Genomic DNA, 18040 nt, shown 5'->3' with positions numbered 1-18040 from the left:
TGTTGGCCTGGGGGGCATAAAGAGAGGGTCCCATTGTCTGGATCACAGGAGAAACCTGCAGGACACAGCCTACAGTCCACTCTGTCCTCTGAACTAATCAAACCTGGAAAACAAGGCTGCAACATACAGAGACAAGCAAAATCATAGCATGAAAGAAACACTACTGAACTGATATGTGGATGATTACATTATTTCATTATAAGTAGCATTTCACTTGTCATAATAAAGCAGGCAATCACAAAACTTTTTTCCAATTCTCACAATGTAACTTTTCAACAGTGGTGGAATGCAATTAACCAGATTACTTGAGATCAATTTTGACATCCTTGTACTTTTCTTTTCTGCTTTGTTATACTATACTTGTCCTCCATGTTTAGTTCATAGTTGATGTTATGACATGATGTGGAAGTGTTCACAGTATCTAAATTTAGTTACACATTGGCCTACTATTTACTACTGATAAAACAAATCAATATATTTTACAATGAAGCAACTGGGAGCCATTCTGTGTAGTGAATACTTCTACTTTAACCCATAAAGACCCAGTGCTGCTTTTAAGTCACTTTCCAAACACATTTTTCCTCTCCATTTAAACTTTATGTGATTCATCACCATTTATAATGATATTATCCTCTATTTTGTATTTTTTCCAGTGAAAATCTGGTATTTTTCTATATTTAATTTGCTGATAATATGGATGTTCATTATAGTTAAGGGTTATTATATGAAAAACTGAGAAAATTGAAGAAAAAGTTACTTTTTCAGGAAAGATATCAACAACTGAATGTAAAAAGTGTCTCCATCCACTGTCATTGATCCAACTCCATGGGTTTTACTTGTGAATCAATGTTGTAGAAGACGATGGTGTTTCCACGTTCACTACGGAGCCTCTGAACTTTTGGTAGATAGTAGGTGTTTGGGTCTTTATGGGTTAAATGGGACTATGATCAATTTTGCAATCTGATGACCATGAAAAGAAGACAAACTGCATTTTACACCAATTATTTCAAAGTATTGATAGGTTTAGTGGTTCAGGAGTTATTAAACATTTTACAGTAGATAGTTTTGTTTGCCAGTGGCTGGTTTTGGTCTTTATGGGTTAAGCAATTTATCACAATTTATTATTATATTATCCTCTACATTTTGTATTTTTCACTGTAAATCATATATTTCCCTATATTCAATTTTCTGGTCATGTAGATGCTCATAAAAGTTCAGATTAAAGTGGAAGATTATTATATTACAAACAGTGAAAAATGAAGAAAAAGTGACTTTCACTCTGTCATAAACATTTCATTAATCTCATACCATTTCATTTCAACATTTTCTAACAATACTTCTATACTTTTAGCTAACGTTATTAGTCCAGGACTTCTATTTGTAATGGAGTATCTTTACAACTGTGGCAGCCCTGCTTTTACTTCATTAAATGATATGGTTCTTCCCCCTCTACCTCTCAAACAGATGACAGTTTTAACTTCATTTGACTTATTAGTTCCACCTGTAATATTCAGCTAGGAAAAAAACAAAAATATCTCTATAACTCTACAACTCAGATTAATTTGGGAAACCAGGCAGTCAGCAGAGGATGATTTATTTTTCTAATCTATTTGTTCCCTGTCCCCATTGCAGAAACGACAAATAAATAATAAATAGATAAATAAAACTGCAGCAGCCACCTTTCATTTTTTTTTTTTTTTTTTTAACACTGGTTTATTACCTTGCAGTCACTGATGCTGCTTTTCCCAGTGTAGAGGTTGAATGTTCCTGCAGGACATCGATGAGGTGCAGATACATTGCCAAGACAACTATATAATAGAAATATATTAATTCTTAGTAAAAAAAAAAAAAATCATTATGTAACTGAACTGAACCCATTTAATCTCTTTTCTATTTCTACTAAAAACATCATCCAGCAAAAAAATATACATTTCTTTAGTGTTCAAGTCAATAAGTTAAAAGATGGTTGATGACTTACTAATGACCAGATGGACACTCCAGGCAAAGCTGATGAGAGAAATATGTTCCTTCTGGGCACTGACCAAGGTCTGTGTCTTCAGTAAGGAGGAGGTCTGCACTCCCTTCAAGTAATTCTTATACAAATACACACCAATGTGTTTGAATGTATGATCAAAAAAATTTACCTTTTTTTATTTATTTATTTATTTATTTTTTACAGTGATTGCTCTTACCTGATGCAAATCCAGATTTTGTTGGCTGCAGAAAAATCCACAAAGATGACAAACAAAGCAGATGTGTAACTTTCCATATCCACATTGTTAAAGCTCGAACTAAAAATGCAGTTGTTTCTATATTTTGATTTGATTTTGATTAGCTGGGACAGCGGCCTTAGCAAACGTGACTGAAGACATGAAAGTGAGAGGGCCTTAGTCCCTGAAAGTGAAATAAGAGCACGTAATGAGATTCCCAACTGAATGCTCTTAACTGATAATGGTGTGCAATGATCTCCTGTAACTGTATCTTTCACTTTCATAATGTATGAGTACGTGCTAAAGCTAACCTACATATTGTCTCTGCTAGTGGATCTACTCAATTATTTATGCTACTTGTGTAATTCACTTAAAGGTTATAAAGATATAACCTCTAAATGGTTATAAACATATCAGATTAAAAAATATAATACAATTGCTTTTTTGGGAATGAATCAGATTAATCTAGATGCTAATGTGAAATATTTTACTACATCTAAAAGAACACCTTGTTTATCAAATGATTTAAATAAATGCCACTTGACAAAGATTCATGCTGCTGTTCAAACACTGACAGAGGCAGTGCATTTGCAGACACATGCATCTGCAAACCACATGAACCTTTATTGGAGGTCTTTTTTTCTAGCATGTGTAATATGCATGCTTTACAGCTTTGCAAAAAGGAGCAACATTTTACATTTGCTTGCTTATCATTTCTCTCAGGTTTTGTTTTTATCAATGGTGCATCATTTAAGTTTAAGGATATATTTTCCATCAAAATATCAACTGAAATTTCCAGGAAGTCAGGTGCAATGGAAATGTTCTGACTTATTTTTACACAGTTCTTGAATCCTGGTGTATACCACTTCCTGTGTGAACCCTGGAGTTGGTGCATATATGTGGGTACTTGTGTTTAGTGCTACAGGTGCATGCATTGCTTGGTATTCAGATTACTTGAGTGCATGTTTTGGCAGCAGGAACCAATAAAACAGGAGAAGAAACAATGTTTTTAATCCAGTTTACATGGTTCTTTCTTTTGGCAAGTCAAGGTAAATATATATTTAAATTTGTTGTGTAGCCCATGTCAAAGGATGGATCCTACATAGAACTATAAATGTAAATGCATGCATGTAGGCCTATTACTATACTATACTACTATTACCATAGGACTCAACAAATGTGCTTTGTGAATTTTATATTATACATTTATACTAACGTTGTCTCTAACACTTTGTCTCCGCAGACTTTGTGAGCTGTGCAAACACAACGATGACTGTAGAGTTAGGGGCTACGCTTACATTAAACTGCACCTACAATTGCGCCTCTGGATTTGTTCGCGGATGTTGGAAGAAAACACAGAACGATACTGCTTGTCTTGGCCACGGCAGCGTCAGCCAAGGCATGTTTTGTACCGTGTCTCTCCATCTGTCAAATGTTTCCATTAAAGATCTGGATTATACCTACACTTGCTTCACAGTAGCCACAGATCACCCACAACTTCGAGAAAACACGGAACGCACCGTGTTACTACTTCAAGGTAAAAACATTTTACAGTGACCTTGACTATTCCTTAAGAAGTAATGTGTAAACATATACACTTGTATATACATTTATAGAACTATTCAATTTTAATTAAACATTTTTTGCAGAACAAACAAGCTCCAGAGGCCGGACAGTTACCCATAAAAACCATATTACAAACAGTACGTATGAAGCAATGACTTACCCTGTGTTTCCATGTCTAATATATAACTGTATGTCAGATATTCTACTTATGCAATACTTTTTTTTAAATTTAAATTCATGTTGTTCCTTCCACTGTCTCTTCTAGCTTCACCAAAAGATCCAAGCGGAGGTGAGTTGGCATGTATTGTGAATAATCACTCACTAAGAGATTTATTACTGTATTAATGATATAAATCAAGGTAACTTTGTTGTTTCCATGATAACAGGAGAATTCAATGGAATGAAGGTTTTGGCAGCAGTTACTATTGCAGTGGCTATGGTGCTTGCAGCTTTGGCTATGTACCTGTGTCTGAATTGCAGCAGGCAGAGCTGGAATGGTAAAGGTGATTACAAAGATTATTGTGCTTTAAACATACTGTATGCTGACTATTAAAGGTCGGCTGCAATTTCAGAGAAAAGAGCAGTAAGGACACATTTATCTTTATGTCATTACAGGTCAGCCTCTTGTTTCCATGGCAGGGTGAGTGCAAAGTATACATGAATTTTTCAGGAGAAAAAAAAAATCTATTAGCTTCTAATCTAATCTATTTATTTTTGGTCAATGTTTTATTATTTTTCTGCTTGTTAATTCTAGCTCACCACGACCATCTCCTACTGTTCTGCCACCAGTAAAGGGTAAACATTTACTTTATTAAAAATAAAATGGAACAACTATACTTCACAAATGCAGTTCTATCATTTATATCTGTCATTTCCCCCAGGATCACTGTCAACACAGAGTGAAAGACCGACACTGAGGATTCCAACTCCAGGTAAGGCTATCTGTGGATGTGAAATCTGCAAGCATTTGTCTCTGAACAACTTTACAATTCAAATGATACAAGTTACTGAAAATTAAATCATCTCTTTGACCCAGATAATGAGAGCGACACGGAAGTTCCCTATGCTGATATAATGATCACCGTCCGAGGTGTGAGCACACCGGAGCTCACTCAGGTTGGCTACTTGAACTGTGGGGAGCAAAAAGAGGTAAAGGACGACACTACCGACTCCATATGTTTAAAAGTGTCATTATAGCAAATTTAGGACAGACTAATGCAGCGGTTCCCAACCTTTTTTGGCTCGTGATCCCATTTTAACACCACAAATGGCATCGATCCAGCTGATGTCATCATATCTGTGTGTGGTGATGACAGCATATCAACTGCCTCTATATATGTGCCAAGGCTGAAGTAAATTGAAACAAAATTTATGTTTTTATAGACTTGAAATTTTGCCCATTATACTGTACATAAATAGGAGAAGAAAAAAGATTTTAAAAGTTCATAAAAAGTTTTAACTTTGACCAACTTTTCTCAAAATGTAACCACATCTATTCTGGGTCACTGGCAATCTACAAACCCAATTTTGTATGACTTGGACCAATAGTTTTGCTGCTACAGACATTTTAAATTTTACCCATTATAAGTAAATGGGAGAAAAAAAAAAAGATTTTAAAAAATTCATAAAAAATTTGAACTTTGACCTACTTTCCCCAAAATGGAATCAGATCTGTTCTGAGACCTTGGCAATCTATAAACCCAGTTTGGTATGAATTCAACCTATAGTGCTGCTAGTGTTAAACAAACATACAAACCGAACCAAAAACAATACCTATTGCCTCTCCTTCTGGGGGTGGGGTAATAAATGGTGATAAACCACTTAAGGACGGTTAAGTATAGAGAAAAAGCCATTTGGGAACTGACACACACGTCACAACGCCCAGATAGCAAAATCATTATGGCTTAAATCTGGCCCAAAACTGGCATGCCATTTGGCAAAGTTCTGGGCGGATGTATGGGCCCTAAATGGCCCAAAATAGGCAAGCCAAAATCAAACCGGAAGCCAAAATTCACCAAAAACTAATTGCAAGACTTCCAAAATATAGCCATAATTGTCCCAGAAAAGCCCCAAATCCCCATAATCCAGCCAAAAAGTAGCCAAAACATGCCATACCATCCCTATACTTGATCCCGCCCTTTGCCCGGTCTTTTGGTTAACCAGACATAAGCCATAACTCAGCCATATACTGCTGGTGCCTCCATATCTATTATGGATAACCTCAATCATACCACAGTTAAGCCTAAAGGTTTTCATAATGCCAAAAGAGAGTCAAAAATGCCAAATGTATGCCAGAATACTGCCAAAATATTTGCTATCTGGGCGGGTGCTTATGGGTTTGTAGAAGCCAATAATGTAATAACAGCTGATAATGTAATAAATTTGCCATTTTTAAAATGTAATAGGCCAATAATGTAATATCTGACCAATAACATAATAAAAGTCCTGAACCGATAACATAATAACTTTTGGCCAGTAACGTTATGACTTACTGGCTGGTTATTACGTTATTGGCCTGGTAAAAAAAAAAAAAATTCTTTGCAGATGTAAAAACTGAGCCAATAACATAATAAGTTATAATGTTATTGGCCAAAAGTTATTACGTTATCGGTTAACCCTCCGGTATCCCGCCCAGCAAGGCCCTTACCAAGCACCAAGTGTGCCTTTTTGGCATACTTGTGGAATAATGTAAAAAAAAAAAATTCATACAGTTTGTTTTTAATTTTTTTTTTTTTTTTTTACACTTTTTTCTATTTCATCAACTTGAGCTGTAAATAAAAATACCAAATACTGAATAATTGTCACATTTTTTAACCCTTTAAATGTAAACAAACCATTTTTTTGGGTGCAAAAAACAAAAAACAAAAAAACAACCATCAACATAAAAAGTGGATCACATATTATTTGATTTTTTCACCCTGGCATATGTCAATGATTAACTCCAACATCGGTTAATTTGCATTATTATTTTTGGCGCTAGGTCCAACGTTGAAAAAAGCTAGTATCTGTCACCAAGTGTGCGGAAAATGCACACCTATAAATCAAACTATTAAATATCATATTGATTTCTTTTTCTGCTCTAATTTGATTTCATTTTTTGTAAATCAAGGTCAGCCCTAATCATACATATCAAATGGAAGAAATACTGCATTTCAGGCACACTTGGGAGACAGATGCTAGTCTTGTAATTTTCTTTTGTTTACAATGTGCACATTTTAGTGGGTGGCCAGAATTTTAAAGATCACGCAAAAATGAAAAACTTTTGAATTCTAACCTTATTTAAATTGTGAAAAATAATATGAAGTTTTTTAAAACAAAGTGCAAAGTGTGCTTAAAAGGCGCACCTGGATACCAGAGGTTATAGGACTTTTATTACGTTATTGACCAGATTTTATGTTATTGGCTTATTACATTTTAAAAATGGCAAATTTATTACGTTATCGGCTGTTATTACGTTATTGGTTGTTATTACCTTATTGCACAAGTGTCAAACATGCAGCCCGGGGGCCAAATCCGGCCCGCCAAAGGGTCCAATCCGGCCCTTGGGATGAATTTGTGAAATGCAAAAATTACACTGAAGAAATTAACAATCAATCCACCTACAAACACATACAGACCAATTAGATTTCAAGTGAGTCAGACCAGTAAAATATTATCATAATAACCTAGAAATAATGACAACCCCAAATTTTCTCTTTATTGTTTTGGTGCAAAAAAGTAAAATGACATGAAAATGTTTACATTACCAAACTATACTTTTATAAAAAAAAAAAAATTGAGTAACCTGAACAAATATGAACAAACGGAAATGTCTTAAGAAAAGTAAATGCAATTTTACCAATATTCTGCCTGTTACTAAATGTTTTGTGCGATTGTAATGCACATGTGTAAATGATAAACTGATAAACCGAGACAGAATATTGTTAAAATTGCACTCGTTTTTCTCAATATAATTCAAGTTGTTCATGTTGTTCAGATTTTTAGGGAAACTTTGTAGATGTAAACCTGATCATAATTTTAATAATTTTACTATAATTTTACTTTTTCACTGTTATTATTTTACTGGTCCGGCCCACTTGAGTTCGCTTTGGGCTAAATGTGGCCCCCGAACTAAATTGAGTTTGACACCCTTGCCTTATTGGCTTCTACATGGGTTAAACTAAACTAAATAAGCAGTTTCCCTTTTGTACAGGGAAGCCAGTATGTTGTGCCATTTGCCGTAAAAGCGTTGGCCTAAATGTGTGATGCAGCCTTCCTTCCTCTTGCTCCTCTTCCTTCCAGTGGTGGGGGGATGAGTGTCACTTCCACCTGCAGGCCTCCCGCTCAGCTGATCGGCTCCACGTCCCTCAGCCCAGAGAGGTCAGCCGCAAAATGAGCACAAACTCAGAGTATGCTGTCATCACATACGCATGATGACTGAAGAATATCCTGCTGTTGGAGAGAACCGCAAACATGCCTTGTATTGTTGCTATCTGGCTTGTAACGCTGTTTTATGCTTGTCGTGTCTGTGTTTTGTATAATTGTGTCTTTTATACCCAATAAAAGTATTCGAGTTTACTGATGTTTGGGCCTCATCAGTTCCCGTAGTCAGAGCTGTTGCTTAGAAACCGTCGTCAATAAAACACAGTTCAACTCCGCTGTACCGCATCAATTTAAAGGTAAAATACGCTGGAAAAACTTATCCTGAGACGTGTCATAAAGTGTCATCGCAGCAGTTTAGTGCCTAAAAATGTCCGTGCCTTTCTCCAACACCCACCTGCGTGTCCCCCGTGGGTTTGGGACCATTCTGGAAGGACTGGCGAGAGAAGTTCTCCGAGATCAGCCAGAGGACATCCCTAAATATGCAGCAGAACACTTTGAAGCCCTGCTGAAACAAAGAGAAGGTAAACACTATGTAAGCACATTCAGATAAGAAATAAGCTCTTCTCAAAGCTGTCATATGAACAGTTAGCCTCCTGTGTTTTTACTTTAAGAGAGTGGCCTGGACCCAGCTGAGTGGGCTGCAAAACTAGAGGATAGATTCTATAACAACCATGCATTCAAGGTGAGTGTGACATTATATAGAAATACACATTACTGTCACTTTTATGGGCTTTATACACAGCCCCACTACTTCTTGAGCTTCAGGCATCCCTTTATTTCCTGTCTTTTTTTATGATTCAAAAACACATAAGGAAATGTTTTTCACCAAATACAGTGATGAGGGTTATTCATTGTCACCATATGTTTTTATTTATTTATTTATTTATTTATTTTTAATTTTTTTAGTTTAGTTTATTTAAATATGCAACAAGACAAAGTAATCTTACTTAGTCCTTAGCAATAAATCAGGTAGTAAGAAGTCATGGAAGAAAGCAAAAAAAAAACAAAACAAAACTTATACATATATATTACTTCATTTACACATTCAAAAAGGAGTGGGAGGAAGTATACTTTATTTAATCCCACCCCTTCTCCACACAACAGTCTATCCTTGAGCTTCCCATCAGCATAATATATGAAAAGTCAAGTCCCTTAGATCTTTGTAAGTTATTAACCTCACTTATCCTCACACACACATACGTACACACCCATATTGACATATCAGAAAAATACATACATACATAATAATAATAACTATTTGTATAGCACCTTTAAAAACAAAGTTTACAAAGTGCTTTGACAGAGGGCACAACAGCAGGATACACAAAGCAAGTAAAAACACTAAAACAGAAGCAACACAATTAGAGAGATGTATGAACAAGTTAATAATCAAACAGGATCAAATTTAAAAATTACATACATACATACATAAGTCCTTGAAGGCAACACAAATGAATACACAATAAAATAAAAAATAAGACAAGGTAAAGGTAAAAGAGTAATGTAGGGAAGGAAGAGGGAGATAAATATGCATTATTAATATTTTATGGAGAAGGGGTGGGATTAACCCATAAAGACCCAAATATCCATCACCGACCAAAAGCATCTACTGATCTAAAACTGTTTAATACCTGTTGATCCACTAATCCTATCAAGATATGTAAATAATTGGTGTAAAATGCAGTTTGTCATCTTTTCATGGTCAACAGATATGAGCCATTCGGATGTTCAGAGGCTCCGTAGTGAACAAGGAAACGCTGTCATCTTGTACAACACTGATTCACCAGTAAAACCCATGACAGTGGATGGAAATGCTTGGTTTATGTTCAGTTAATGACATATTTTACTGAAAAAGGCACTTTTTCTGTAGTTTTTTCAGATTTTTATAGAATATTTCTCAGCTTTAATCTGAGTTTTTATGAACATCTATATGATCAGTAAATTAAATACAGGAAAATGTCTGATTTATACAGATACAACGCAAAATACAGAACATAATATTCTAATAAATAGTGACAAAATCACTTAAGAAAAGTTAAATATAGAGGGCATTGTATTTGGGAACTGACACAAAAGTAATGCTCGGTTTTTATGGGTTAAATAAATTGGACCCCTTTTTGGGCATGTAAATGAAAATATTGTGCTGGGGGGTTTTTTGTCAAAAGATTGTCTTGATTAGTGATTTTTGTATTATTATTCATGTTTTACTTGCTCACATATATGTAAAATTTCATTGCATGTTCGGAATAAATCACTAAAATCAAATCAAAAATTGGACACACTGGTTAATCCAGGTGTGCTTGTTACTTCTTGTTGTGACTACTGTGGTCAGACACACCTGGATTAATTAGTGTGTCAAATAATCAAAGACAGGAAATAAAGGAGCTGCCTTAAGTTCAGAAGCCCATTATATGTAATTCCCTTTTATTCTGCACATCATTTATAACACTGTTGGTTTTTTTTTTCTCCACTCAGCACACAAGTCATGAGACCATTTCCAAGTAAGTTTCACTGCAAGTACAACAAGCGGAACAGTAACAGGACTGGGACGGACAGGGGGGGGGGAAGAGAGAGAGAGAGAGAGAGAGAGAGAGAGAGAGAGAGAGAGAGAGAGAGAGAGAGAGAGAGAGAGGAGAGAGAGAGAGAGAGAGAGGAGAGAGAGAGAGAGAGAGAGAGAGAGAGAGAGAGAGAGAGAGAGAGAGGAGAGAGAGAGAGAGAGAGAGAGAGAGAGAGAGAGAGAGAGAGAGAGAGAGAGAGAATAAAATATTTTGATTTCAGATTTACTGCTAAAAGGTTTATATATGGTGTCATGTAATGTTGCTCTACATATAGTCAGAAGATATGTCATCAGTTGTTTATTTTTCTTACCCTGGTTCAAACATATTCTGAAAATAGAAAAAAGCTCACAAAATTGCATCTGACCCTTTGTTACCTTCGTCAAGATCTGCATCCCCAGGTGCAATGATTACATACTGAGTCTAATTACACTTTATCTATCAACAATAAATCACATTGTCACGATGTTTTAGGTATTTTATTCCAACTTTATGAGTGATAGTGTATAATGTCCCCTCACATGTTCTCAGACATCCTGTAACCAAATACACAGTATATTATTCTCAGTCTGTTTATGTGTTCCCATGGTCAGTAGTGAACCTCCTAAATTCTCAGTCAGTCTGTGTGTTAATTATGGAAGAGGATTAGGGCCACTGGAAAGAAAAAAACAAAAACATTAAGGTCCAATGTATTTTTTTTTAATTATTATTCTGAGAAAAAAGTCAGAATTCTGAGATTTAAGTCAGAATCCATCCATCCATTATCTTCCGCTTTATCCGGGGCCGGGTCGCGGGGGCAACAGTCTAAGCAGGGATGCCCAGACTTCCCTATCCCTAGACACCTCTTCCAGCTCTTCCGGGGGGATCCCGAGGCGTTCCCAGGCCAGCCGAGAGACATAGTCTCTCCAACGTATCCTGGGTCTTCCCCGAGGTCTCTTCCCGGTGGGACATGCCCGGAACACCTCCCCAGGGAGGCGTCCAGGAGGCATCCGAAACAGATGCCCGAGCCACCTCAGCTGGCCCCTCTCGACGCGGAGGAGCAGCGGCTCTACTCCAAGCTCCTCCCTGGTGACCGAGCTCTTCACCCTATCCCTAAGGGTGCGCCCAGCCACCCTGCGGAGGAAACTCATTTTGACCGCTTGTATCCGGGCTCTTGTCTTTAAGTCAGAATTCTGAGTTTAAACTCAGAATTCAAATAACATTACAAGATGAATGAAAAATGAAAAGGGCACGTCAAGATGGCTGATGCGATCAGCTATGAAATAAGTGAAACTAAAGTATCAGTCAAAATGCTATACTCAGAATTCTGAGTTTAAAGTCAAAATTCTGAGTTTAAGATCTAAATCTGATCAAATGAAATTTTTTTTACCATTGTAACATAGAAGTCTCAATAACATGAACAAAAATAAAATGTTGGGTGCCAGACGAGAAGGGATAAATTACCTTCCACAAGTCAAATTTATTACAGATTTAACTTACTCACTTGCTCACTTCCTTGTTACAAAAAACATCAGATAACAACATAAAATTAAGGTTTCTTAATTTTCTCTATTTTAAATCATCAGTTCGAAATCATCTACATCCTCATCAAAACATTTCTAATTATTCATCAACTCAAAAAAAAAAATCTTAAATCAGGAATTAAACAGTAAATTAAACAGACATTAAATTAAACGTAGGTAGTCCGTCTCAGAACACAATAACTTTTTCATGTAGGTATGGAGTTCAGTTCAGTTCAGTTCAGTTCATGGGGGGTGTGTGTGTGTATGAGAAGGGGTAAAGATGAAGGGGGTCCAGTTCAGGGCAGGTTGGAGGTTAGGGGCATATATGTGTTGAGTAGGGGGGAGAGAGAGAACACAGGGGTATCTTCAGGCCAAACAGGAGAAGCCAGGAGAGTTTGGGGAAAAAAGGGGAACTTATCTGTTTGTGGGTGTCCTCCGAGAGAGAGTAACTGCTGAGTCCGAGCAGAACAGGTCCGCCTGCTCCAGGGATTCAGATTCTCTTCTAAAGTCTCCTGGGTCCACACCGGTCCATTTCCAGATTCTTCAGTTAAAGTCACATTAAGGTTTTCTTTTTTGTTTTGTTTTTTTCCTCCTTTCCATGTCAATCTCACTTCTCCTTTTGCTCTGACCTCCTTCCAGTCTTTCCTTTGTTTGAGTTTTCCCTCCACACACTGCCCTCAGGTGTGTCTCATTTATAAGTTTCCCTTCCCCCTCCTTACTAGTGATGTCATTGTTACTTTCTACTTCCTGCTACACCATGGATTCAACACATGGTCTGTAATTAAAATGCCATTTTATAACATAACTAGTTATAAAACGTAAAAAATTAAAAAGGAATTGAAATGGGTTGCACAAATCCACTAGATTTTTGCCGGAATGAATATGAAGCGGCTAAAATTTACTTAGGGGGTCAAATGAGTGGCCATTTTTGTCAAAAAAAAAAAAAAAAAGTTGTAAGAAATGCATAGAACTGTGTTGAAATAATGCTAATACATTTGTGCACAGACTACTGATATTATTTGACAGTGGAAGCTATATTTTCAGAAATATTGGGTTTTGAATAGCACGTGTTTGTGAAAACTTTTGCTGGTGGACGGACGTGACAGTGGACAGATGTGACATTACCCATGATACTCTGGTCAGTACCAGTACTTTATTACTAATAAACTTATATACTTACTATTGCTAATCCTCCTCTTATTCATAAATGTTAGTATTGTGGATCTAAAACAATAACAGCTGACACAAAAACACAAAATGTGGCAGTGGACAGATGTGACATGGTTGTTACGGATCCCATCATACTGATGCTCGGCAGCCATGTCACCGTTTCCAAAAAATCCCTGTGCAAAAACTAGTATCATAATTACCTCCGCCAAGGAGGTTATGTTTTTGCCAGGGTTTGTTTGTTTGTTTGTTTGTTTGTCTGTTTGTCTGTCCGTTAGTGTGCAACATAACTCAAAAAGTTATGGACAGATTTTGATGAAATTTTCAGGGTTTGTTGGAAATGGGATAAGGAAGAAATGATTAGATTTTGGTGGTGATCGGGGGTGGGGGGGCCCACGGGGGGGCCCATTTCCAACAAACCCTGAAAATTTCATCAAAATCTGTACATAACTTTTTGAGTTATGTTGCACACTAACGGACAGACAAACAAACAAACAAACAAACAAACAAACCCTGGCAAAAACATAACCTCCTTGGCGTGGGGGGGCCACTGATCAGCCTTGGCGGAGGTCTGCGCTCTCCGAGTGCTTCTAGTTATTTATTGTATAGTCTATCATCATACTAAAGAGTAAATAACAACATAGAATTGTTATTTCTTTATAAAAATGCTTATTATTAGAAAACTGTTGATTTAAAAAGCGACGTGTGACATTCTTAATGTATGTATTTGCATAACATAAGCAGGATGGATCAGCACCATACTCCATATTGCAACCTGTAAAAATAAAACATGTGATATGTAGGATATAGTCTTGTAAGAAAAAATGGAGAATCTAAAAGAATAGAATATTTGTTTTTCAGGTAAATTCAGTTAAAATATAACTTGGCCATTTGTGACATGAAAATATAGCATTGATTGTGATGAAATTGGACATTTTTGACCTGAAAACAGTTCATATGTCAATCAACATGTTGCAACAGAACTGAAATCCTGTAAATTTGCATAACTTGCATTTACCAACACAAAGTTCCTTTGGGGATTCACTTATATTGATTTCTTATGCACAAGGGCATACATAAGACCTCTAAGCAAATTTTAGCCAAAAGATAGCTTTGCAGCACCTGGAGGGTTCAAATTCAAACTTTATGAACTATTAGGGTCCAAATACATAAATAAATGTACCAAAGACTAGTAAAAGTAGGTTTAACAAAATATGACCCCTTTAAGGAAGGACTCAGCAAAGGGTCAGTTTTCATTATCATTCTACATACTAATACACAAAGTTAATTAAACAATATTAATCTGGTAGCTCAATTGTCATATGTTTTAAGTTTTTCATCACTGAGGACCAGAAGTGACACAAAATCAGCTTATTGTTTAAAGCTCTGTTAGGTCTGTGAAGTGTAAGAAGGGTGAGGAGTGACAGACGAGAGGCCTTCTGCTGCAGTGAGATATTCACAGGTTCCAGATGAATCCTAGAGAGGCATGACATATTGCTAATTATAAGAAGCATTGCATTTTACCACCATCGTTTCCAACTTGTTTTTCATGTTTCCATTTAATTGCTGTTTTTTAGAGAAAAATCATATGAGTCCCAAACTGAAGATGAATCCAGTCATTTGGAAGAGGCGTCATCTTTCAATCAAAATACCAAACCTAATGAAGAGGCCGATTTAACAGAAACTACAGACGACGAAGAAAGACATGTTATTCTGCAGGAGGAGTCAGTCAAGGAGCTTCCAGTTGCAAATATAGACTCACATAATCTGAGCGGGACAGACGACAAACAAGACCCAACGATAACTACAGTTAATCAAGCTGACAGTGCAGCTTATGAAAACGATAACAGCACATTTTCAAACCAAATATCTGACTCTGACTTAGAGGCCTCTCAGTCACAATCATTTAGTGGGACTGCAAATATAGATGTGTGTGCTCTGGAGTTGGGAGAGACAGAAACTGGAGGACAAACATTTCATAAAGATGAGACTGATGATGGTAATGAGGATTTTATGGACTCACAAGGAGAAAAAACAGTGGAAGAAACAGCGAGAACGCCCGAGGAGGCTGCAGCTATTGAAGAACGCAGTGACGCACTTGCTATCAGCGAAGAAGGCGAAACATCCCAACTCAAAGAAACTATTCTACAGTCGTCTCTTTCTCAATTAGAAACAACAGAGGATAGTCATCAAGAAGCAGAACATCAGACAGAAAACATAAAGGAAGAAGAATTAATAGAAAGTGAAGCTTATTCTGGGGAAACAAATGAAATTGTAGCTCCTGCTGAGGACGATTTAGGTGATAACTCTAAAACACAGGAGGAGTCTTTGGTTGAGATTAGCTTTGAAGATGTTCCAGAGGCTCAGCAGATTACAGAGTCTGAGGAGACAAAGCAAGTGGTTGAAAGTTCAGAAGAGTTGCAAGGTGAGAAATCAGAGGTGCAACAACATGAAGAGTCTGAGGTTACTGCGGTGATAACAGCCGAAAATGTATCTGGTACACAAGACAATGATGAGCCCAAAGTAGAGGGGGGAGAAATGGAAGTTAGGTCTGAAACGGAGGAAATGGACAGTCAGCAGGAGGCATCTGATATGGCAAAAGAGAATGTGGACTCTCATTTAAATGATAGTGATCATAATGAGATGGAAGAAGGTGTTAAAAACATCAGCACCACACATCAGCCCACCACCGAGGCAGAGAAAGTGGAGGATCAAAATACTCAAATTATTGACGATAATGAGAAGATAAGTGATGGCGAAACACACCAGAGAGAGGATTCTCAAACCAAAACAAATGCAGATGACCCCGACTACGGAGAAGCGAAAGACACGTTTGGAGAAAGTAAAGAAACCATAAATACTGAAGATTCTGACGCAGATGAGCAAGAAATGAAGGATAGTGATCCTGAAAATAATTTATCACAAACAGCTCAGTCGAATGTAGAAACAGTTGGATTGGAGGAAGAGAACAAAACTTTGGACTCAAGTGAATGTGATTTAACAGAAGAGAAGGAAGAGGAGCCGCAGCCAGAGGATACGCTGGAAGAAAAAGTAGTCACCTCACAGGAGCCAAATTCAGAAGTGGAACTTGTAGAAGAAATTAAAATGGAGAGTGACGTACAAGAGAAGAGGGAAGAGGGAAGCATTAACCCAGATGAAAGTGCAGACCAGACTGTCACTGACGACCAGGAAGAGCAGCGGTCACATGGGTCTGAACAGGACGCCGTACAGCCTGAGGAGGAGAGTAACGACAAGGTAAAGTTTGGAGATTCTTGTCAATGCAAAATGCAATACATCAGTGACTCCCTTTTATGTAGTAAAATACACCTTTGCATATGATTAACAATAACATGTGAGCATCTTCTCAGCTCTCATATTTGAGGTAAATGACCAAAATTATCTGATAATGACAAAGTTAAAGATACGTGTACATCCAGTTTCAGACAGAGGTATTTTTAAGGTAGGCTACAGTCTGCTGTGTTCTCATTTCTCTGTCAGGTAGCCCATATAAATAAACTCTTCAAGGACAAATCTGATCATCTGTGTCCCATACTTTTAGGCTGCCCTGGACTCCTCAGAGATAAACCTGTAAATATTTCCAGTCTGTTTTCTGAACACTATACTGTACAGTTAGTTACATACATACTTGATGAAGTCTAAGTGCAGGGAAATAGGGTCATAATCATAATAATCTTAAAAAATGTTCAGAAAATGTAGTACTAAGTCTAACTGAAGAACATAAATGATCTCTTTGCTCATATACAAGCACTTTAATGATGCCGTTTGAGGCCGCTTCTCTGCTGCATGGTCATAAAACAGTAATACTCTGCACCAGATCTAGTAAGACTCCTCTCTGGAGGCACCACAGCTTCCACAGATTTAAACTTGCTTTGGTAATCTGTCATCATAAAAGACCGACCGAACAATTTGTCTTGTGAATTAGGCCCTTAACATTTTTTTTTTTTTACTGCTGTCACAGTTAGCCCGTCTGATTTGTCTGGACCAACAAGGTTCCAAACACGGAGAGAGGGAGTGTAGGAAGAAGTCCTAACAATGTTACCATGGTAACTCTTCACCATCCTGCTCTCTCTTAGTGCCGTCATGGAATTAATAGGAGACGGTGATGCTGATAGTTGCTAGGCACCATCTGTGTCAGCTATCTACCTTTAAAAGCAGTTTATAACTGACTGAAAAAGCAGAGTAAAACAGCACTTTCTGTATTTTGGAATACAGTGCCTTTGTGTGTACTTTGGCTAAGAATATTTTAGAAACCGAAAAACATGTACCACAAACGTGTACAGTATATAGGCCATCTGTTCTCACAGTGACCTAGCTGCAGCATCTCAGACCCAAATCTAGTCCTTACTATTTTCATTTTTATTTCTAAACCTTTTATGTACAAGTTAAAAAACAGCTCACGTGCTACGATCATCTGGGGAAGACTAATATAGTGTAAGATACAGTAGTGATTAGACTCATTTGAGTGAAGTTTTGATTGATTACAGTTAATTTAATTACACTAATCATTCCTATAAATGAGGAAAAAAGTAATTTGATTGATCAAACAATGTAATCACATTCGTCTTTGTGAGATTAGTCTCGACACAAGCCATTTTTTAAGTGATAACATATTGTTTGTATGCTTGGTAAACCATTAGCAGAGTGTTAATGTCAGAGA

The 18040-nt window shown here is 36.9% G+C and overlaps 2 protein-coding genes across 3 annotated transcripts; both read left to right on the top strand.

Moving 5' to 3' along the window:
* The first annotated feature begins 3143 nt into the window (after positions 1 to 3143).
* On the top strand, positions 3144 to 8333 carry LOC115431889 (uncharacterized). 2 transcript variants are annotated; one of them, XM_030152582.1, is made up of 10 exons: positions 3144 to 3259; positions 3454 to 3747; positions 3860 to 3913; positions 4042 to 4065; positions 4163 to 4273; positions 4392 to 4416; positions 4531 to 4571; positions 4658 to 4708; positions 4813 to 4925; positions 8058 to 8333. In XM_030152582.1, the coding sequence occupies exons 1-10, from the start codon at positions 3214 to 3216 to the stop codon at positions 8187 to 8189; spliced, it is 891 nt and encodes a 296-aa protein (XP_030008442.1). In that variant the 5' UTR covers positions 3144 to 3213; the 3' UTR covers positions 8190 to 8333. The 2 variants fall into 2 exon arrangements, with proteins under 2 accessions (XP_030008442.1, XP_030008441.1); XM_030152581.1 differs by having other exon boundaries at positions 4163 to 4279.
* LOC115431083 (protein starmaker-like) lies at positions 8329 to 17413 on the top strand. The gene is made up of 5 exons (XM_030151334.1): positions 8329 to 8659; positions 8750 to 8820; positions 10614 to 10639; positions 14940 to 16617; positions 17342 to 17413. Exons 1-5 carry the CDS (start codon positions 8506 to 8508, stop codon positions 17411 to 17413), a joined length of 2001 nt encoding a protein of 666 aa, XP_030007194.1. The 5' UTR covers positions 8329 to 8505.
* Positions 17414 to 18040: the final 627 nt, after the last annotated feature.

Source organism: Sphaeramia orbicularis, chromosome 13, assembly GCF_902148855.1.
Source record: "Sphaeramia orbicularis chromosome 13, fSphaOr1.1, whole genome shotgun sequence".
In the NCBI taxonomy this organism is placed as follows: domain Eukaryota; kingdom Metazoa; phylum Chordata; class Actinopteri; order Kurtiformes; family Apogonidae; genus Sphaeramia; species Sphaeramia orbicularis.
Note: the sequence above shows the minus strand (reverse complement) of the source record. Positions and strands in the feature narration are given on the sequence as shown.

What these genes read in the sequence shown, in the direction of transcription:
- LOC115431889 (XM_030152581.1), top strand. Translation starts at nt 3,214, where the DNA reads ATGTTTTTAATCCAGTTTACATGGTTCTTTCTTTTGGCAAGTCAAG. An exon ending in CTTTCTTTTGGCAAGTCAAG is followed by an intron (nt 3,260 to 3,453) that starts GTAAATATATAT and finishes TTGTCTCCGCAG; the next exon opens with ACTTTGTGAGCTGTGCAAAC. An exon ending in GCAGAGCTGGAATGGTAAAG is followed by an intron (nt 4,280 to 4,391) that starts GTGATTACAAAG and finishes ATGTCATTACAG; the next exon opens with GTCAGCCTCTTGTTTCCATG.
- LOC115431083 (XM_030151334.1), top strand. Translation starts at nt 8,506, where the DNA reads ATGTCCGTGCCTTTCTCCAACACCCACCTGCGTGTCCCCCGTGGGTTT. An exon ending in ATAACAACCATGCATTCAAG is followed by an intron (nt 8,821 to 10,613) that starts GTGAGTGTGACA and finishes TTCTCCACTCAG; the next exon opens with CACACAAGTCATGAGACCAT. An exon ending in AGTCATGAGACCATTTCCAA is followed by an intron (nt 10,640 to 14,939) that starts GTAAGTTTCACT and finishes GCTGTTTTTTAG; the next exon opens with AGAAAAATCATATGAGTCCC.